Here is a 23355-nt window from a genome sequence, read left to right as displayed (position 1 = left end):
AATTGAGCTCTTTTACCCTCAAAAAAAAAAAAAAATCCTCTTTGCTTTGAAATAAAATATATTATTGTGTGCTTAGTTTCTTTTCTTCCATTTGAAGTTAATAAAATAAAATAAATTATTGTGTATATTTTTTTAAAAAAATATTAAATTGTTAAGTGTTTTAATTTAATTTACGTTAAAAAAATATTACGTTAATTTAATTTAATTTAAAAAAATAAAAAAAACATTAAATTAAATTAAATCGATAATAATTTATTTAATTTATCTTTTATCGAAAATTTTAATTTTTTGAAATCATAAAAAGAAAAATATAAAATTAAATCAAAATATGAAATAAAAAAAGTGGTGGGGTAGGGGGTAGGGTGTTGAATGAAAAACCATTGGAGTGGGTAAAAGTTGAATGAAGTGTTGAACTTGAGAGAGAAGGTGATGTGGAGTGTTGGGAAGAGAAAAAGTGAAGTGTTGAGGGTGTTGAATGTTGAAACCATTGGAGATGGTCTTAAATTGAAATAATATAAAATGAAAAGTTAATGCATTTGATATGTAAAGAAGAATTAATTTTTTCTTCATTTATAGCATGTTTATTGGGAGCACGTCGGAGGCTTCTGGATGTGCATTTTATTTTCCAAAGCTCAAATGGGAAGCTTCCGCACATACATGTACGTTTTTAGAAAAATAAAAACATTCACACAACAGGCACTTAGTATGTAGGTGAGTTTGCATGCGGATATATCATTAATTAATCTTTTCTAAAATGATAAATTAGAAAAAAATCAAAATTCTTAAAAAAGTGGATTAAAAATAAATAAACAAATTTGATATAAATTAGAAGAGTCACGTTACGTTGAACACAATGATATTTCACGTTTGAGTCAATATGACGAAATTTTACTTCTCTATTTATTTGTTGGGACATGTGTTTTTCAAAATTCTTTAAAAAGTGAATTAAAAATAAACAAACAAATTTGATATAACATAGAAGAGTCACATTGGTTCTACGTTTGAATTTCAATTGAACACAATGATATTTTACATTTGAGTCAACGTGACAAAATTTTACATCTCTATTTATTTGTTGAGACGTGTTTTTTTTTGTTTGCGTGAGCAACACTTATGAGTTACTATAATAGTTCTTTTATGTAGACCTTGTGATCGCACAATATTCGTCAACATACATGTTTAGTGGCGGTTATCAACCGCTGCTAAAAGTGTAGGGTAAAAAAATGTTTAGTGGATATTCAAGACTTCACAATAAAACACTCAAATTTATGGTGGTTATTGCAATATTTTAAAATAGATAGGATTTTTTTTAATACCATCAATCTACATAAGTCCACGAATCATAATTGTTAGTATAATTTTGTCCAGGTTGCTATGTCCTTGGAACCAGTGTTTTAAGACTCGACTCGGACCGGCCGGTTGGACCAGGACTCGGTGACCTGACCGGTCCGAGCCTCACATCAGACCGGTTGTGCATGTGACTCGGCCGGAACCGGTTTGAACCGGCCGGTTCGATGATTAACTCGGTGACTCGGCCGGTTTTTTATTGAACCGGCGAGTCACCCATTTCTTTTTTTTTTTTGTTAGTTTGTTATTTGTGGGCTAGATAGAAGCCCATTTTCCACCCTTTCACATTGTTTTTTTTTTTCAGTCCAGTTGGGTTATTTAACCTATTGGGCCTTTTAAATTGTTTTTTTTTGTCCATTTGCAAACATTTTGTATATAATTGGGCAAAAAACGTGATATTTTGTTAAAAAATGGTGCCAGCAGGGTTTGAACACAGGCCATGGAGGTAGTATGAAGGAAAACTACCACTGCACCACTAGGTGGTTGTTGATTAGAAACGTATTTTGTTCTTTTTATATTAACTTTATATTGCATTGGATATTTTTTTATTATTTTTTAATATACACCGAGTCAAGCAATCGAACCAGTGACCCAGTGGTCCGACTAGTGACTCAGTGACTCAGTACCCCGACTGAGTCGATGACCGAGCCGAGTTTTAAAACACTGCTCGGAACAGCAAAATTCATGTTGGATGTTTTCCATAGGGTAGTACTTGACTACTTGTACCTGCAACTCTACGGCCTAACTTTAGGCCTCTGCTAGTCCTCACGTGCAACACCGAAGCATTCAGATGAATGAAGCAGAGTTTGCTAAACAATTTCATGAGATTGTGGTCAATATATATAACAGCCTGTGTGACCTAGTAACTATTCATAATCCTGTCGTGTACATTGCCAATAATTGAATTCAGTCTCCCTTTACTTGCACAAAATAAGATTGTACATTTTAGCTACATGTTCTGCTCTCTTTCTTCCTTTTGTTTTAACTTCCAATACTTAACTGGTTCAACTTCAATTTCATAGTCCAATCCAAGTATCCAACTCTCACAATACTCTGAATTTTGGTTTAGCCAAACATTGCGTGGATCATTAAATCAACATTGCTATAATTTTAGTAAGATTGATTATCTGTCTGAACTAACAGTAAAATGTAGTTAGCTAGCCCATCTAATCTTATTATACATGCACACGATCCTAGTCCTACAAGTCTAGTTCAACTTTATTATCATGCATGAATGAGATAGAGTGTGATTGGTTACAGTGTTTATTGAAAATGATTGTTGAAACATGTTTAGCAGTTTAATTAGGTGATTGGTGGTCCCACAAAATGGACACTGTCTCTGGAGGTCCAACCTAATTATTACACGTGTCAATTAGGTGTCAATACACAGAGTAATTCAGGATGCTGTCAATCTCATGAAATTTATTCCTAGTCCTTCTTGGTTAAAGTTGAAGAAGTGAATCCAAGTCAGAATGTCTCATCATCGTTGGATTTGCATACATTTCATCAAAGATGAGTTTGGTGAGTGAGGCCCATGATAATGGGAGAACCGTGTATGTGGTCACAATCATGGACCCCAGGACATCTCAGTGAAGGTGGTGGGAGCCCGCGGTGAGGACCCCCATGTTCATGTTCTCTACCTTATATGAGCCACTCACACTCGCAACTCAGATATTATACTAATTAATACAACTCAATTATTCTAAACCGCATAAGGGTGGTGATAATATAAGTTTGTATTTTAGAAATATTATTTGTTAGAACAAGCAATTTTAATTTTTCAAATAGGCGGAGATAAGTCAAAACTCAAAAGTGTAAAAAAAAGGCATAGCCACCTAGATTTTGCTCTATGAAAGACTTATCGTGAAAGATATATGTGATCATACAAGAAGCTAGAAAAAATATTAAATCATGCATAAAATCCAGTGTAATGTCATACCATACATATATAAATATTCTAAAATCTAACATACACAAAAATATATAAAAAAAATAATTTTATTATTATTATATGCTTTGCAAGTGAATTTTGTTTGATAGTGTAAAAGTGTATGATTGATGAATAATAATGGAACCTTATTTTATGTTGGTAGTCAATTCTATTATTTCATTTCTCATGCATGAATTACATTAAACAATAAACCAAATTATGGTCAAAATAATTGAATGTCGTGTCTCCTCATTTGTTGCATAAAGTATTATAAAATGAAGTTTCTAAATAAGGATTGTGGATAAATTCAAGATAGGTGTTCATGAGTGTAGTGTAGGACACTGATGAAAGATGGGAAAAGAGATAGAATAAATATAAGTGAGATATATGATGTGAAGTACTTACTATTCAGTAGAAAGATAAAAAGATAAAATAAATAAATTAGATGTATGCATTGTGTAGTGGTCTATAAATTATTACTGGCGAGATTAATAACAATAGTAATGGTAACAAGATGGGTGTGCATATCAGCACAAGTGATAGATTGTTGAACTTTTAACTTTTGTTTAAGATTCAGGCGGTGCGAATAGAAAAAGAAAACTAATGTGTTGAGATAATTACTCTGTTAATGTGATTTCCAAGTTTAGAGATGATTAGCTCTCACAATTGTCGGTTGTGAGAACACTAGTAATAATAGAGAGGTAAGAGGTGTAAAAGTTTGTGGTTGAAAATCGAAAGAGAAGTTAGTGTAGAATGGTGCGTCCCAATTGCAAATGACAATCGTCCATGTGGTATGAGTCAGGTTCACCTGCATACCACGTGAACCTGGTTGAAATTTGCTTCCCTTTGATGAATCAAGGTTATCAATGATGAACCTGGTTGAAATTTTCTTAGGTGTTGTATGTCTTTTAATTCGTGTAATTATTGTAATCATGCTTAAACTTTGATGATAATCTATTAATCTTCAATCAAGAAGCTAAACTTTGTTGTAGCAGATTCCATGGCCAGGAGATTCTCCTCTTTAAATTAATGGATAGAGGGTATGGGTTTTATGGGCAAGGTGATGAAGATGATGAGGGAGATGAAGAGGGGATATTTTTCTGTATTTTTTTTAATATTTTAATTAATTTTTTGGCTTAATTACATATTTACACTCAAAACCGTAGTTTTCTTTTATGGAAAACTGGTGAGAGACCAATATTGTTGACGGAGCCTAACGTCGAGGGTAGCAAAATGTTGTTTTTAAAGTTTAGGAACCCCGTTTGCACATTTTTCAAATCTAGGAGACCAAAAGTGCTAGTAAACCAATAAAAAGCATGAGAATTTGGCTTTAAGAGCGAACATCACTTGAGATAAAGAGATCCTTATTTTTGCAAAAACACTTCATGCCCTCGTAAGTGCTGCAATCTCATACCAATAGACAAAAAGAAATTAAAATTTACATTATAGAAAATGCCAAGTGATGCAAAACCGCAGCTGATGACTTAATACAAACAAATTTGATTGATTTTTTCTAATTCAATAGAATTGTCCGACCCACTTTAAATTTGAATTAAAAGGTTTATCTGATGGGAAGCAATTGCCATCTCTGTCGAGCGTGAATACATGTCGTCTAATATAACACAATGCTCTTACAAATTTTAGTAATTAATAAGAAAATCAAGGTAACAAAAATTAGAGAGGACATGAGAGAGGGATTTCCTGCAATGCCCAAAGTCACAATTAAAAATAATAAATTTAAGGGGTAAAAATAATAGTAGTAGTGAGTTATGAATATGTATATATATGATTTTATTATTTGCTAATATTACTAAATGAGGGTTATGTGTTTGGTTTCATCCCTTTCTATTTGGATCGGATCTGAGTCATAGAGACTAGAGAGTGTTCAACTCACTCAAGAGTTCAGTGGTTGCACATACACACCAAAGTTTCTTCACTTTCTTGCTCTCTTTGTTTCCTCATGCTCCTTTCTTCTTCTGCTTCAACGAACGTCTCTTCCTCTTCACCTGCATTGCCTTTTCTCTCCTCTCACCAGGTTCCCTCTCTCTCTCTCTCTCTACCTTTTGCTTCTTTCTTCACGCTGACATCTCCAATCACTGTTTCTTCATTGCATTGCATTGTGTGAGACGTTTCCATTCACTGTATCAGAATCAAAGAAACCTCAATGGCTGTTCTAAAGAATCAAACTTTTTTAATGGGGTGCTTTAGTTTAATGCATTTCGCAATAAAATATGTTGGTGCCTTTGTTTACGCTTCTGGGTTTTCAATGATTAGTTCCATTGCTTCGTAAAGTTATAGTCTTTGTTTGTTTCATGGTGACCCAGAAGGAATATTGGATTCTTGGGAAACTTGTGAGACTGAAACCTTTCTATCTGAAAGCATTGTCAGTTTTCTTCAAGTGTTTGTGTTTTATGGTGCTTTCTTTTTGGGTATTGAAGTGTTTGGATTTGAAGTATTTTATTTGAGGTTTTGTGAATTGATTCTACTCTGTTGGATTTGGATGGTTTTGCTGTTGATTGTGTATGAAATGGGTTTGTTGCAGATTCTCTTATTTGTCTTTATTTAGTTTTTTGAATTTCATTACATGTGTGCAGATGAATGCCTTCTATTTTGAATTTCAATCTGCTTAATTACCCTTTTCAGTTTATGTTTCCAAATTTTCATGTATTGACTATTGATACATTTTTATGGTGCAGGAGATTCTGTAATTAAGAGCTTTTTTGAATGAGCACTTATTGGTAATTCACTGTTCTGAGTTGGATTGTTAAGAGTGTTCAAATACCCTTCATGGAGTCATCTGTCAGTGGAGTTGATTTCTTATCAGAGGTTCAGAATTCAGTTTCTGCGGCACGTCACAATCCTCCTTCAACATCTGGGACTCCCCGTCCTTCTCGACCTCCATTGAGAGCACCTAGAAATCATGGTCATGGGGCTTCTTCCACTTCTCTTATGGCTGGTCACCATAATTATGGAACAAAGACCATCCATCATCAAAACACCTATGTAGTTCATGGAAAGCATCCCTATCAGGATGGAAACAAAGTGGAATGTGAAGGATTGGCAACAAAATTATTCGGCAAGAAACCATTTGATGATTCCAAGGCTTGTGAGTTAACTGGCATATTAGAATTGGAAAATTGTATCTTAGGTCCATCGAGACGAGCTGTTGTTAATCATGCAAAGAGTTACTGTCAGTCAGAGGTTACTTTCTGTTCAAGTCCTCAGAACAGTTTCTATTCAGCCACCGTCTATTCAGAAGCCAAAGAAAGTTTCACCAATACTGAGGCCAGTGAGTGCGCTAGTGTTGATAAGTCGTGCGAAAGTGGAGAAGTTACAATTTCCTGTGATTTCAATGAGAGCAGGAAGACCAGCACCTGTAGAGCGAGTACTGGAACTGATGTTAGCGACGAGAGCAGCATCAGTAGCTTGAGCAGTGCTTTGTACAAACCCCACAAGGCAAATGATGTAAGATGGGAAGCAATTCAAGCCATCCGAGTTCGTGATGGGACGTTGGAAATGAGGCATTTCAAGTTGTTGAAGAAGCTGGGATGCGGAGACATTGGAAGTGTGTATCTAGCAGAACTGAGTGGCACAAGGACTTCTTTTGCCATGAAGGTCATGAACAAAACCGAGCTGGCAGGGCGAAAGAAGCTTCTGAGGACTCAGACGGAGAGAGAGATATTGCAGTCTTTGGATCATCCGTTTCTACCCACATTATATACACACTTTGAGACAGAGTCATTCTCCTGCTTGGTAATGGAGTTCTGCCCTGGTGGTGACCTTCATGCACTCAGGCAAAGACAACCTGGGAAGTTCTTTTCCGAGCATGCTGTCAGGTTTGCTATTCCTTTTTCTGCTTGATCCCTGCAATTATGTCTGTATAGAACGGAAAACACATATACAACAAGCGAGGGTCTATGTACATGATATTGGCTAATTCTGTATTCCTTGGATTTATGAACTCTGTAATCCTGAAGGGAAATTCCACTCTTTCCATGTGAGTAAGGGAAAGCTTTATAACATTACCAGCTGAGGTTTTCGTAATATTAATGAAAAGCTGGACTGTCAGAGTGTACCTCCTATCCATTGTGTTCCATGTATGCAGTGAAATACGACTCCTGTGATTTTTATGTAGCCAAGATAACTTCTTTTCTGCTCCTCTCATCTTAGAACTTCCATAGTTTTTCAACACTGATTAGGGATATCAGACAAACTATAAAACCTATCACTTGCAAAAGCCTAATTTTTATTTTTCCGCCTTTAGGATTACGTAATTACTTCATTTCTCTGTTTTTTCCTTTTTCACCATTGTGGTATTCTGATTCTCTAGTGTTTAACTCTAATTTAATGTCATTTGTGACTTTCAGTGATAATTTTTACACTATCTATTTTTCACGTGTTACTACATCATTAGAATGTGATAATTTGAAGTTCGTAATTAATGCGGTTATACATGATTGGATGAGTGTATGAAGGTTTTATACTTTAATGTTAGCAGCAGATCAAAAGTACTCTCTTTGTATAGAATATGTGTATGCTTGCCAACTTCTTGCTTCTTTTAACTTGAAGCCTGGTGAATTCTATGTATAGCTTTCTCTTTCATCCTCAGTTCTTATTTACTGGTTTTCACTAGTGTTAACCTATGTCATTATCAGTTAAAAATATCAGGTTTTAATATTTTCTTCTGTTTTTTTTTGATAAGCCATGTTTAATATTTTCTTCTGTGAGTAACTAGTTTCCATTACTTGTCATCAATAATTTCTGTACTGCATTAACAGCCAAGAAGTTTATGATACCAATTAATGTGGCCTCTCTAATAGTTTGCTTTGTGGAAGCCACTCCTCAGTACTGAGTCATGTCTAGCATATTAAGTATGCTTGTATATTGGCTTCTAGTTGCTTGTTTAGGAGATTTGAACTTTGACAAAGACAACAATGTGTCTTATTTTTAAAAGGAAAAATAGATTGAAAATTATCAGAGATGGTCCAACTAAGTCTATATTCATTTCTTTAATCTGCATATGTTTGGATTTGCAGGTTTTATGTGGCAGAAGTTCTCCTTGCTTTGGAGTATTTGCACATGCTTGGGATCATCTACAGAGACCTTAAACCTGAGAATGTATTGGTGAGAGAAGATGGTCATATAATGCTCTCAGATTTTGATCTCTCTCTAAGGTGCACCTTCAGTCCAACTCTTGTAAAGTCATCAAACCCTGTCTTGCAAACAAAAAGCTCAGGATTCTGCATTCAGCCCGCATGCATTGATCCATCATGTGCAACGCAACCAGACTGCGTCCAACCTGCATGCTTCTCGCCGCGATTTCTCTCAGGCAGGTCCAAGAGAGAAAAGAAGTTCAGACCAAAGTACGACATGCATCATCAGGTGAGCCCTCTCCCTGAGCTAGTTGCCGAGCCGACAAATGCGCGATCCATGTCATTCGTGGGCACACACGAGTACTTGGCACCAGAAATCATTAAAGGGGAAGGGCACGGGAGCGCTGTAGACTGGTGGACGTTTGGGATATTCCTGTACGAGCTTCTGTTTGGTAGAACTCCATTCAAGGGTTCTGCCAACCGAGCAACGCTGTTTAATGTTGTCGGGCAGCCCTTGAGGTTTCCAGAATCTCCTGCTGTCAGCTTTGCTGCCAGGGACTTGATCAGGGGGTTGCTTGTGAAAGAGCCTCAGCATCGTCTTGCCTATAGACGCGGAGCTACAGAGATTAAACAGCATCCGTTCTTTCACAATGTGAACTGGGCACTTATCCGGTGTACTAATCCTCCTGAGGTTCCAAGACAAACCATGATGAGACCATCCCAAACTGAAAAGGAGCTTGGTGTAAAGCCTTCTGGTAATTATTTAGATATTGATTTCTTTTGATTCTTATGTCATGTATCTTTTCTCTTCCTCCTCTGGACAAGTTTCCATCTCTCATTTTTGTTGCTTTTCTGTCCATGCTTCTTTCGTTTGCATGAATGTATGCAACATTTTCAACTACATTGATCAGCACTTGTAACTTTCCCTCATGAGCTGTTGTAAGAAATTCCAAATGCCATAAGTTGAAGAGCAAAGTTTCTGCTCTCTCATTTACCTATTTTCCTTTTAAAAAAGTTGTGTTCTCTCGATTATGTTATATTGTTATAGTCAAGCAATGCCTAGTTCAATTTACACGTAGATGCAAATGCAATTTCATAGCTCTCAATATATAAATTGAGTTGTGTTTGGATACGAGTGTTAGTGTACATTGATTGAACTTTCATCTGTGGTTCCACATTTGGGTACATTGAATCAATTCAAAATTACTTCTAGGTTTTATATAGATGTTTGACAATCACTCAGAGAATTAGTTTTAGTCCCAAAATCAATTATGTTAGCTAGAGAGAGTAGCTTCTACGGTAAACAAAATTAATTGTGGGGTTTCATTACTAAAATCTGCAATATTACCAAATAGAAATTGCTTTTTTTTTTATAAACATATCCAAACTAAACTTACTTCACTTTCAACTCCATTTTAAGTACTAAAGCCTTGTCCCACTAAGTGAGGTTGGCTATAGGCATCACACTACGTCATTTATACCACTGCGCTTGGCCCACCGGTGTGGAGGCCGATTCTCTCCCCAAGCTCTTAGGAACCTCATCGCCGTCAACGTGACCAACTAAAATATTGCCGTTTTGAGTTCCGTTTTGGTCTTCTGATATCTGTTATGATTTTCCTGTCTCCTTCATGGTGGAAGAAATTTGAATGTGAAAACTCAAACCAATGAACGCGCGTAAGTGGCAGACAAACAAAGACTTGGAATTTCCAAGTTAATGTAAATGGAAACAAGTGAGGCAAAGACTTGGAATTTCAAAGTCATTGAAAATTGATGAATCATAATTTGTTTTCGTTTGCCTATAAATGCACAACACATTAGTTTAGTTCCTGAAATCACAAACACTTTCTACCAAAAATTATCCATCATGGGGTGTCTGTTGTCACTGATATGTCCAATACTTTTGTGTTTTCTGTTTGAATTTCCACATTCCTCATTATCATCATCATCATTATGTCTTCCTGATGAGACATCTGCCTTGCTTCAATTTAAGGTTTCCTTCACTTCTGATACTGATTATGCTTCTAACCACTGCGGTGAGCTGCATTATCCAAAGACAACAACATGGGAAAACGGGACGGATTGCTGCTCATCATGGCTTGGTGTAACGTGCAACCCGATCTCCGGTCGCGTGATTGGTCTTGACCTCAGCTGCGGAGGGCTTCAAGGCGAAATCCATCCTAACAGTACCCTTTTCCATCTTACTCACCTCCAGATGCTCAACCTTGCTTTCAATGACTTCTCCAACTCTCACTTCCCATCGCACTTTGGTGGTCTTGTGAGTCTCACACACTTAAACTTGTCTTCCTCTTCCTTGGAAGGTGAAATCCCTTCCCAAATATCACACCTTTCCAAATTAGCCTCATTGGATCTCACTGGGAGTTGAAATCAATTAAAGTGGAAAGAAACCACTTGGAGGATGCTCGTAAAAAATGCAACATCTTTGAGGGAGCTTGTTCTAGATGGCACGAATATGTCTTCAATTAGACTACTCAATTTGTCTTCCTCTTTGGTTACTCTTAGCCTTTCATACACTGGATTAAAGGGAAACTTGACAAATAACATTTTTTTGTTTACCAAATCTTCAACACCTAGATCTGTCAAGTAATCCAGACCTTCAAGGCCAGCTTCCAAAATTCATTTCCAGCTCTTTGCTCCGTGTCTTGGATCTTTCAAGCTGTCAATTACAAGGCGAAATCCTTCCCTCTTTCTCTAATAACCTCTCACACCTTACTTTCTTGAGTCTCCATGACAATAACATCAGTGGTTCAATTCCATCCTCACTTTTAACCCTTCCATGTCTAACTTCTTTGTATCTCAGCTTTAATAATCTCAGTGGTCAAATCCCAGATGTCTTTCCCCTATCAAACAGGTTTCAAGAATTAGGTTTAGGTAATAACAATATAGGAGGTGTGTTGCCATCATCACTGTCAAACCTTCACCGTCTCATTTTCTTGGTCCTGTCATCCAATAAATTTAGCGGCCAAATCCCAGATGTATTTGGTGGGCTAACAAAATTGGAAACTCTCAATCTTAACCAAAACAATTTAGGAGGGCAAATTCCATATTCGTTGTTTGACTTAACTCAACTTTCTAGCTTGCAATGTTCTAACAATAAACTAGAAGGTTCTCTGCCCAAGAAGATAACTGGGTTTTCAAACCTGACTTGGTTATTCTTAGATAACAACTTGCTAAATGGGTCAATTCCTTCTTGGTGCTTATCTTTGCCATCTCTGGTAGATTTAGATCTGTCAAGTAACCAGTTCACAGGGAATATAAGTGCAATTTCATCATATTCATTGGAGACTCTATATTTGAACGACAACAAGCTCCAAGGCAACATTCCAGAGTCAATTTCCAACCTTGTAAACCTAACTGACTTATTTCTATCATCAAACAACTTTAGTGGCCATCTCAATTTTCAACTTTTCTCCAAGCTTGAAAATCTGGAAAGGCTTACCCTTTCACATAATAGTCAATTATCACTTATTCACTTAACTTCAAATCTAATGTCAGTTACAGTTTCTCTAACCTTCAAGAGTTGAAGTTATCTTCTGTCAGTTTATCTGAGCTTCCCAAATTATCTGGAAAATTCCCCACGTTGAGCAATCTTGATTTGTCCAATAATCAGCTCAATGGAAGAGTGCCTAATAACTGGTTGGATGAAATGGATTCATTAGAATTCTTGGATCTCTCTCAAAACTTGTTGACATCATCAGAGGGGTTGTTCACGGTGAGTTGTGTGCTCGAATACGTTGATCTTAGTTTTAACTTACTGGCTGGTGACATCTCTTAGTCAATTTGCAATGCAAGTTCACTTCAAATTCTCAAATTATCTCACAACAAGCTCACAGGCACTACTCCACAGTGCCTTGGAAACATAACATCCCTTAGAGTTTTGGATCTTCAAATGAATAACCTTCATGGCACTTTGCCAAATAACTTCTCAGAGAAACATGATCATTGTCAACATGGCAACCAATTAGAAGGTCCTCTTCCTAAATCTTTGTCACACTGCACAGGACTAGAGTTTTTGGATCTTGGCAACAACCAAATAGAGGATACATTTCCCGATTGGCTTCAAACTCTCCCACATTTGGAAGTTTTGGTTTTAAGAACCAATAAGTTGCACGGTACCATTGCTAGTTTAAAGACATTGCATCAATTTCCAAGTTTGATGGTTTTTGATATCTCAGGCAATAACCTCAGCGGACCAATACCAGAAGCCTTTATAGAAAAGTTGAAAGCCATGAAGAATGTCGTTCAGGATGGATCAAGTAGCCGTTTGCAATACATGGAATTCGATTTTGATGATTACAATTCATATGTCGATACTGTGACAGTAACAATAAAAGATAACGATATCATGTTCTCGAAGATTCCAACCATCTTTGCACATGTTGATTTATCCAAAAACATATTTGATGGTGAGATTCCAGATGCTATTGGACAACTTCATGCACTTAAAGGGCTCAATCTTTCTCATAATAGACTCACAGGTCCTATCCCCCGATCCATGGAAAACTTAGCAAACCTGGAAACATTGGATCTCTCCTCAAATGTGCTCACTGGTGGGATTCCTACGGAACTAACCAATATGAACTCTCTTGAGGTCTTGAATCTTTCATACAACCATCTTGTAGGAGAGATACCTCAAGGAAAGCAATTCAATACATTATCAAATGGTTCCTATTTGGGAAACCCGGGGTTATGTGGATTTCCATTGTCAAAGAGATGCAACAGGAACCCTGAACAACATTCTTCACCTTCACCAATCTTGTGGAAGGAAGAGAAGTTTGGATTTGGTTGGAAACCAGTGGCCATAGGATATGGATGTGGAATGATATTTGGAGTTGGCTTGGGATGTTGTGTATTCTCAATGGGAAAGCCTAAATGGCTTGTGAAGATGTTTGGAGGTCAACCTATTAGAAAGGTGAAAAGAAGGACAAAGAGGAGGGCTCGTGGAACAATGAATCAATTGGTGCAGATGTCATAACTATATAGTTATAGTAGTTTTTTTTTTCTCTTTTATTTTTGTTCTACTTTCATTAAAAAATAAGTGAGTGTGAGAACTTTCTCAATCTTATTTGATGTAATTTGATTTTGGAATGTGAGTTTGTGGTGTGAATGTTGTGTTTTGTATTTATTTGGCCTTATTGATACTATTTGCTAATTGTATATTCCTTGGATTCTCCATAGCACCTGTTGTCATGAATGAAAACTCCATTCTTTCCATGGGAGTAAGGGAAACTTTATGCCATTACTGGCTTAGGTTTTCATAATATAAATGAAAAGCTGGACTGTCAGAGTGTACCTACCTCCTATCCAGTGTGATCCATGTATGCTGTGAAATATGACCCCTGAGACCGTCCCAAACTGAAAAGGAGCTTGGTGTGAAGCCTTCTGTTAATTATTTAGATATTGATTTCTTTTGAATCTTATATCTATTCTTTTTTTCTCCTTTGGACCAGTTTCCAGCCTCTCATTTGTGTTGTTTTTCTGTCCATGCTTGCATAAATTTATGCAACTACATTGATCTGCACTTTTAACTGTTTCTGATGATCTGTTGTAAGAAATTCCAAATGCCTTAAGTTGAATAGCAAAGTTTTGGTTCTCTCATTTATCTATATTTCCTTTTTAAAAAAGCTGTGTTTTGGATTATGTAATGGTCAAGCAATGCTTAGTTAGCTCTTCTAATTCTAAGGACTAGTTGGATTAGCTTTGAGCTTATGGAAACTTTTCAGCTTAAACAAAGTTTCTAACTTAAGACTGAGTCTTTTATAAGTTTATAGGCACAATCAAGGGGATCCTAGCTAAGAAAGTTGAGGTGCAAGGTGACTTCAACTAATGATAAAAAATTCATTAGTTGTAAGATTATTTCAATTTTTATTTATGTTTGTTGAAGGATCTATGCAAGCACCTTATTTTAAGAGATGGACGAGACCTTTCACCACAGAACAGCTTTAATGGTCAAGAAAATATTACAGTATTCTCATTTGTATTGATAATTTGATATGACTAAGTGTGAAATGATGTAAACTTTGGATTGTTCTGAACTTTATATCAGTTTTATGTTTTTATAAGAAAAAATTGGACATCACATTTCAACGTTTGACTGACCAGTTCAGCTGAACAACAACGTGAAACCTACTTTGCTTATGACTTGATTGGGAGTTGTAACTGCTCTTCTAGTAGCTTGTGTTTTAATCTCTATCTCCCCACGCACTTCTATTTATCAAACGCGTTCACCATTTAGTACGTGTTAGTTATAGATCTAAATCCATAAATTGAATTGTGTTTGGTCACAAGTTCAGTGTATTTGAGCTTTGAGTTCATTGTGCTTGGTTTCCCACATAGAATTAATTCTCATTGATAAAAATTACTTTTAGTATCAATTCTGCTCAAATGTGAGATTTTAGAACTAAAATTTTCAACATTACTTTATATAAATTACTTTTTAATAAACGTATTTAAACATAAATGACTCAACTTTCAACTCATTTTTAAGTTTTAACTCACATTTATCATAATCATTAAGAAGATTTTCATTCACCTTTTTAACTAACATATCGCGCTTAAAACTATTCAATGACACGGTAAAAAAAAGACTTTGTAGCATTGTATTCGAAATGGATGGCATTATGGTTCCGTTTGGAAGAGCTTATTTGAGCTTATCTAATAATATAAGCTCTGGGAGAGCTTATGCACACACCTTATGATCCAGCTTATGACCGTTTTGAACTTATTTTCATAAGCTGCTCAGGATATTTTATGCTTACATATAACTTATTTTCAATTTATTTTAATATTTTTTTTAAAATAGCTTATTAATAAGCGCTTATGCCATAACCACTTATGATCATAAACACTTAATTAAGCTGTTTTCTCATATGAGACATAAGTTTAATGAAAATCTAAACAAGTACATACTCACATTTTAAAAATCACTTCTCCCCCTCACAAATTAACAGAAATAGCCTTCTTCTCCTTGAATTACAAACGTGTTAGATGTGAGCTATTAGCTAATTGACTTTGTGAAATCCTGCAGTCTCTGACTGTTAGGTTGAAGAGGTAAGTAAGAATGGCATTACCATTTTCACGCCTCATCAGAACCTCCCTTTCTCATTCCGATCACAACCCTCTCATTCTCATTCCCGCCGCCGCCACCATGACTTCCGACGCAAATCACGGCTTCTCCCGCCCCGAGATGTACAAGGACAACCTCGCCGGCACCGTAGACGCCTACCACCGCCACGTGTTCCTCTGCTACAAAAACCACCACGCTTGGCCCGCACGCGTGGAGGCCGATTCTCTACCCAAGCGCGTCGCCGACGCCTGGAAAGCTCGCAAGAATCTCATCGCCGTCAAGGTAACTAACTAATTGCCGTTTTGAGTTTCTGAATTGAATTGGATTCGCGTTTTGGAATTTGGTTGTTGTTGTTGGCAGCAGACGAAAATCACGGTGTGTGAGGCGCGTGAGGAGGATGATTTTTCTCAAGGAGATGTCTTGATTTTCCCGGATATGATCAAATACAGGTAGGTAACACACATTATTTTGTTTAGATAGAATTATATATGTCTGACCTTTGTCTCACTGATCAAATTAAGTGCGTGAAAACCCAAAGAATTTCCAATTAAGTTTGAATAAATCATACTTTTATATAAGATTCCTACTATTTTTACAAAAATATTATTTTTTTCATATATTTCTCTATGTGATTAATTTCTATGCACTGTTGGTGTAAAATATTATACATAATCATTCAATCACATTATTTAATTTTCTATTTTAAATATCATTAAGTTTAAAATTAATTATGAACTAGTAAAATGAAGTGATGTGATTGTATAAATGTAAGTGCATAGAAATTAATCTCCTCTAATATATTTCGGTAGTGAATGAAACGAAATGCATTATAACTTTTATTTTATTATAGTGCTACCTTTATTTTAATCATTTTGAATGATCCATAAAAAAATCATTTTGAATGACATTTTATGAATGTGAAGTAATAAAGATCAAAGCGAAATTTTATAATTCTATTGGGCTTAGCTTTGTCCGAGCCAGTTGGCCCAAGGGTCCTTTTTATTGGTTTCTTTTATTTGCTAGCTTGTACCAAAAACAGTTTCATACCTCAAATTGGGGAAGAAAATGGTCGAATATAGTGGAACGGAATTGAAATAGTTATGTTTATTCCATTTTCTTACCAATCCAAGCAAAATTTATATTATAATTCCATTACATTTCTCTTTATTCCATCTAATTTCATTCCAAATATACTTTAGTATTTAAAAAATTTAAGAGACAGTTTAGTTAGTTTCTTAATAAGCATTTATACATCGAAAATGAAAATTTTCGCTTCTACACCTTCTTGGCTTCTTTTGTCATGTTTCCCTATCTAATCTAACTTGTTTACGAGCAGGTATAGATTTACAAGCACTTTTCCCTAAATTTGAAGCTAATCCAAACTATTAGGCCTAAGTCACTTGTGTTTGTTTCTTCTAATTTCCATTTTTTGAATGTAAAAGGTGCATGTTTGGAAACTCTTATGTAAAAAAAGTTGAAGTCAAAATGATAGTGGATATGAGCAATTTTTTGTTGTTGCTTTTGCCTCTATTCACGATTAATTTGTTTTCAAATGAGTTTCCAAAGATGCACTAAAAAGACCGATAGCAAAGCGTTTTTATGTTGAAATGAAGTTTGTGTATTGAGAAGTATGTGTTCATTATTTGTCTTTGCTTGATTGAAAGGGGTTTGGAGGAATCGAATGTTGATAGCTTTTTCGATGACGTTATGGTGAGCGGTAAATTGTGGAGTGGCGGAGCACAAAATGTGTTTGCGGGTTCGCATATCTTCGTGTGTGCTCATGGAAGTCGCGACGTGAGGTGCGGTGTTTGTGGACCGATTCTCATAGAGAAACTCCACGAGGAAGTTCAGCTCCGCGGATTGAAGGATCAGATATCTGTTATGGCGTGTTCTCATGTTGGTGGTCATAAGTATGCTGGCAATGTAATCATATTCAGCCCAGGACAAGATGGAAAATTTATGGGTCACTGGTTTGTCACCTCTCTCACTTGTATTACATTGTGATTATAACACACTCTTGTTTTGATGGAACATAGTGCATGTTTGGAAAATTCTTCTATGATTGATTCTTAAGTCAAAATCAATTCTGCACTGGGTGTCAGAATTGATTCCGAGAAAAAAAAAAAGATGATCCAAACATGCTGATAGTGTTGTTGGTTTAATTGTAGTGCCTTATAAATAATTAATTGCAGGTATGGCTATGTTACTCCTAGTGATGTGCCTGCCTTGTTGGACCAACATATTGCCAAGGGAGAGATCATACAAAAACTTTGGAGGTTGCTACTTCTTTTCATGTACATCTGCATTTCCTATCCTTTTTAATGAAGTGTTAATTTGAAGGATAAATTGTTTGTAAATTAAGACAAGAGAAAAACAATTATAATGTGTCTTTTAGATTCTCAAGCTAATCTTCCATTAGTTATTAAATTGAATTATGTTAAATTGTTTTCAGGGGCCAAATGGAGCCACCTGTTGCTGAAGTTAAGGGAGCAGATGACCAGAAGCTTGCTAACGGGGATATTACTCGCAAGGCCAAGAAGAATGATGAAGAAAGTAAAGATGAAAATGTGGCTGGTTGTTGCCAGGGGCTTAGTGGGGTTTCTTGCTGCAGAAGTGGAAGTTCTGAGTATAACAAAGGGACAGATTAAGCACAAGAAAACCAGGGGAGTTAAATAAGTTGGAGTTGGCCTGTATAAGCTTCTATTCATTGGAAGTGGAGAAATATGAAGTCTTCCAATAGATATAGTGAGGAAAATTACATTTTTTATTTTAAAAAGTTTCAATACAATTATGACTATTGTATTTGTTTCTTTACGTTATTGGCTTCCAGGTTTTAGAGTAAATTCAAAGTTTACTGTGATAATTGAACTTAAAGCTGATTGTGCCTTTCAGTAACATTCCTTTCCTTTTTTGCGGAAGGGGCGTTCCATGTCTTCGATTCTCTACTCGAGCATGTTCAAGGCTTAGTTTGTTGTTTGAGCCAGGATTTCTAGGGAGCTTCCTGGTGTTGATGCAGCGGCGTGGGAGAGGTGATTTGTACACCATGTTCCTCTTGTTGTGGCGGGAGAGAGTTGTTTTCTACGCATGTTGGATAAGTCCATTTGACAGTCGATCAAGGGCAAGGAAACTAGGATTGTTGGAGTCAGTACCTTTGAAGGAAATACCTCTTTGAAGGTCTATCTTAAAGAGTGAAGACAATGATGCTCTGGTGCCTGAAAGAATGATCAAGCCCAAAGCCGAAGTTGAGAAGGGTTAATGGTTCTTCAACAAGTATGTTAAAGACCCACAACCCGAGCCTAAGACTCTATCAAGGTCTCAGAAGAGGTGAAGATAAAAGAATAGAGCCATCCAGAAAATGAAACAAATGATAAGCATGCTTGGCTCAGTAAAGATCATTGAAAGGGAAGAGGTGGTATCCCCAAGAATACCTTGAAGGAAACGACTTAGATGGCTGCTCTAGTTCATAAAGAGGAATCATTGGCAAAGTCTCTTGAACAGAGTATTAACCAGTCGATCCCAAGAGTGCAAACACTCAAACTTCAGGAGAAGAAGAGGAAGGACTCAACCTCGAATTTTCCATAGCCGATGAAGAGTTGAAAACCTTGTTAAAGGATGACAACTTATTGGATGTTGCGGCTGCGGGTGCGAGTTCCCTTATGAGTTTGTTCCAGTGCAAGGTTGAGATGGAACCTTAGAAGGTGACTTGCTCGTAGATGAAATGGAGTGGGCGTCACTTGTAAAACCACCACTAAGGTAGCCCTGCCATTCGAGGAAACCCACAAAGGACATGACAAAGCACCTCAAGCCTATCTATGTCACAACTCATATCAACGACAAGTCTATGTCTAGGGTTTTGCCGATCTAGGGGCTATGCTCAACGTTATACCATTATCCACTTTGAGGAAGTTGGGAAAATCCTCAAAGGATCTATTTGAAACCAACTTGAAGATGTCTGATTTCACAGGAGGATCAACAAAGGATGTCAAGGTACTAATTGCCGACATCATGTTAAGTCTCAAGGCTAGCCAATCTGCTTTCTTTGTGGTAGATGGTAAGCTCAACCGCAATGTTTTGTTTGGATCCACCCAAACTTGTGTGTGCCCTCCACTTTTCCCCAATTTTTGATCTTCTGGGTGAGAGGCATTGTTGGGAATTGACTCATTAGTAAAATCTTGGGGCCACAGATTTTATTTTGAGGCCAAAATTTCAGTTTATTAGGATTTGATTTAATAGGGAACACAATCCCGGAAATCAAGATTCAAGAGCTGAGCAGTTGATCTTCATGAGGGTTCGAGAATTCGCCAAGGTGGAGATTGTTGGGATTGACTCATTATCTTATCAGTTATTTGTATTTGATTTAAGAGGATTGTGATATGAATTTAGAGAGACTCTATCTTATCTGATGGGTTTAGATAAGACTTTATCTTATCTTATGGGTTTAGATAAGATTCTATCTTATTGGTTTAGATTATCTTATCTTGTAATACTAGAGTTAGTAGTGTCCTATAAATAGATAAGGTCCTTAACCCTAAAAGTGTGCTAGTGTGCACCAGGTGTGTACGGAGTGCGCCGCAATTGGGCGGTGTGCAAGTGCGCCGCAATTTGGCGGTGTGCGAGGGTACATAGCAATTGGGCAGTTGAGAGAAACTGCTATTGTAAATACAATTGATTATTGAGAATCAATATATAAAGGGAGCTATAGCTACTCTATAGCCGCAGAGGTAGGCACAATTTGCCGAACTGCGTGAACAAAGATTCTGTGTGGTTTATTTGTGCTTTCTCACTCTATCGTACTGTCTGAATCGAGTTGTGCCTTTCTTTTCTCAACAGGCATGATTGAGATCTTCCCAGCAGACAAGAATCCATTTGCTTCGGAGGTTACCATAGCTGAGGCAGTCATCTATTCTTCAAAAATCATGAAAGTTATGCTTATGGCAGAAATATAAAGAGAGATAGGGGAAATCAGAGATCAAGAACAAGCCGAATCACGATCATCATAGGTTCTTAATGAAGACACAACATAAAGTGCTTTAAGATGTATTGTGGACAAATTAACCGATTTGATGGGAATGTCAACCAAATCAAAAGATCCATCCAGTGAAAGAGTATTAACGGACGAGGATTATCCATCCTCTATAAGGAGACACGTCCTAAGCTTTGAGGCTCAGGATCCTTTGGAAGACGCCAATCGAGGGACTTAACAAGAACCTAGAACCACTAGAATTATTAGGCTCTTGTCACCAGATGATAAACGAATCATACTAGAAGTAATACGAGGGTTCAAATACTGTTTTGCATGGAATTATTTGAGATGTCTGGGTTATTCATTGAATTAGTGGAATATTGATTACCCATAAAGGACGGGTTCAGGCCTCACAAGCAACTACCTCGAAGGTTCAATCCTGAAGTGTTGTCTAGAATAAAGGAGAGGTCGAACGATTGTTCAATGTAAGGTTCAAATATAATGAACAATTGCAAAAATATGTACAAACAAACGAGACAAACCAAATTGGCCAAAAACCTAACAAACCAGCCCCCAAAATAAGGCACCCTCAAACCAATTGGGGTGATCACGCCTAACGTGGGCCTTTAAGCCCTTAACCACCAAAGCCTCCGAGCCCTTAGGATATTCTTTACATGAATTTATAATATTTAAGAAATATAAATTTTAAATATCTCTAGACACCTTTAGATTATTTCATAGAGTCTAAGTCTTTTCATTCAAAAGCATATAATTCATGATTATATAACACACTTATAATGCATGTTTATATAACAAGCATATATATATATATACACAAAGATTCACACCATTTTATAAAATGCATATTTTTATTGATAAAATTATTTAAATTAATTATATGTAGAAATGAAATTAGATTTTTATTTTCAGAAAAATCTTATTAATAGTTTATTTAAAATAATTAACATTGTATTTAAGCTAGTTGTATCATTTCAAAAAAAAAAGTTAGTTGTATACTTGTATGATTTATTGTTACTTCTATTTCTATGTAATCTTCTAATTATTAACAAATTGTTGCAAATTTGTGAGTCTCATAGGCAGCTGGGAAGGGATTACAGGGAGGCTGTAAGGCAAAGGCTGGCTGAAGCACTATTTGGAGATCCACAAAGATGCTCTAGGACTACTAATTGTCCAAACATTCCTCGAGAGGGGAATAATTAATCAGTGTGATGAATGCATTGAAGCTAAGAGGTTGTGGAGGCGGAGGTTTTGCCCCACATGCCGGCGCTCAGCCTACTGTTGGCGGTGCTCAACCCGCCCCTGCTGCTCAAGGATTGGATGAGGCAGTAGTGGCGGAGGGTCTACTTTTTCTAGGGGAGCAGCCCTAGGATTTGTTGTTCATGTTTGATTGCAATTTTTTTGTGTGTAGATATCAATTTTCTTAGTTTTCTTATGTACAAATTGAATATTTGTAAAATTGGATAAAACAGTCTCTACTACTTGTCTGTTTGTTGTCAAATTCTCTAATGATGGTGTTCTCTACTTGCAAGTTACAAATTTGCTAATTTCCTCAACTAAATTTTTAGTATGCAATTAATGTTTGCCTATCCTTCTAATTATTAACAAATACTATAAATACTAGATATAATACCCGTGCGTTGCACGAGTTTACTTACAATATTTTTATACAATAGATATAACATATTGTATGGGTTTATTTACAACATTTTTAACATTGTACAAATTGATTATCGCTTAAATTTACAAAAATAATAGTTGTGTTTAGACATTTCAATAATTTAAAAAAAAAGACATTTCAGTAAATAGTATTAGAGTTCTATTTGGATAAATAATTAATATTACTCTAATTTAATAATTAATATTTATTAATTAAAATCGAATAGTTTTAAAAATATAATGATTTTTTTATTTAATAATTTGAAAAATAATTCAGTCAATTTGTAACAAAAAAAAAAACTAAGCTTAATATCATCAAATAACTTGTATGAATATATTTTTATACCTTTTACTAAGAAAGTCATATTTTAGGAGGGTCAACCACAATTTCTCAAACTGGTTTACACTTATCAAAATCGAGAACAATAAAGTAATTTTAACTTTTACAACTATAATAAGATACAACCTAAATTTATTCAACTTTTGTGATAATTTTTTTTTCTTTATGAAGCTTCCTCAAAATCGTCTTTTCTAATATATAATAAAATCAAAAAATTATATGGAGATTATTTTTTCGAATAAGACACACATACATTATAGTTAATAGTAAATGCCTCATAGTGTCATGTTTAAATTTAACATGTTTTATCTAAATTATTTTTTGATGATATTATTTTATTCTAAATCAAGTTTAATTCTTAATATTTTTCACTAATGCAAAATTTAAGTCAATTTCTAAGTTTATTAATGTTATTAATTAATGTAGGTATATAGTTGAAAGATGTTGACAATAGAGTTTTTTTCGGTTTTTTATTTTATTAGGTCTAATTGCATATTTGTCCCTCACTTTTACATTTCTCACGATTTTGATCTCTAACAAAATTTAATTGCATTTCACTACCCCAACGTTGTTCTCCGTTAGCAACTTTGGTCTTCCATCCAATTCCGTCCAAAAACTTATAGGTTTATGGGAAAAAAAATAGAAAACCCCGAAAAATATTCTCTTTATCTCTTCTTTCCACATCTTCATCACTCTTCTTCAAAACCCAGAAAATTAAAATCAGATTATCAAAAAATAGTTAAAATCTTTGCTATTGGTTCATGTATTTTAATACAAATGTAGGACGCTTTTACTTCTTAATGTATTTAATGAATATTTTTACTCTAATTAAATTAAAAAATAAAAATATTATGACTAATATATTGTTTTAATTTTTTTAAAGTAAGCAAATATTTTTAAATCATTATACTAACTCATATT

At 35.6% G+C, this 23355-nt stretch overlaps 2 protein-coding genes and 1 pseudogene across 6 annotated transcripts; all 3 read left to right on the top strand.

The window, feature by feature from the left end:
- The first annotated feature begins 5088 nt into the window (after positions 1–5088).
- Positions 5089–9368, top strand: LOC130739185 (protein kinase PVPK-1-like). 2 transcript variants are annotated; one of them, XM_057591420.1, is made up of 3 exons: positions 5089–5312; positions 5974–7113; positions 8314–9368. In XM_057591420.1, the coding sequence occupies exons 2-3, from the start codon at positions 6065–6067 to the stop codon at positions 9152–9154; spliced, it is 1890 nt and encodes a 629-aa protein (XP_057447403.1). In that variant the 5' UTR covers positions 5089–5312; positions 5974–6064; the 3' UTR covers positions 9155–9368. The 2 variants fall into 2 exon arrangements, with proteins under 2 accessions (XP_057447403.1, XP_057447404.1); XM_057591421.1 differs by lacking the exon at positions 5089–5312 and adding an exon at positions 5545–5628.
- An 840-nt stretch (positions 9369–10208) lies between these two features.
- LOC130739184 (receptor-like protein Cf-9 homolog) lies at positions 10209–14297 on the top strand (annotated as a pseudogene).
- Positions 14298–15269: 972 nt separating this feature from the next.
- On the top strand, positions 15270–18328 carry LOC130739183 (uncharacterized). 4 transcript variants are annotated; one of them, XM_057591416.1, is made up of 5 exons: positions 15270–15736; positions 15815–15903; positions 17119–17424; positions 17647–17748; positions 17907–18328. In XM_057591416.1, the coding sequence occupies exons 1-5, from the start codon at positions 15449–15451 to the stop codon at positions 18100–18102; spliced, it is 981 nt and encodes a 326-aa protein (XP_057447399.1). In that variant the 5' UTR covers positions 15270–15448; the 3' UTR covers positions 18103–18328. The 4 variants fall into 4 exon arrangements, with proteins under 4 accessions (XP_057447399.1, XP_057447400.1, XP_057447401.1 ...); XM_057591417.1 differs by having other exon boundaries at positions 15271–15736; positions 15818–15903; XM_057591418.1 differs by having other exon boundaries at positions 15303–15736; positions 17647–17730.
- The last annotated feature ends 5027 nt before the right edge of the window (positions 18329–23355 follow it).

This window comes from Lotus japonicus, chromosome 2, assembly GCF_012489685.1.
Source record: "Lotus japonicus ecotype B-129 chromosome 2, LjGifu_v1.2".
Classification (NCBI taxonomy): Eukaryota; Viridiplantae; Streptophyta; class Magnoliopsida; order Fabales; family Fabaceae; genus Lotus; species Lotus japonicus.
This window is presented reverse-complemented; position numbering and strand designations above follow the sequence as displayed.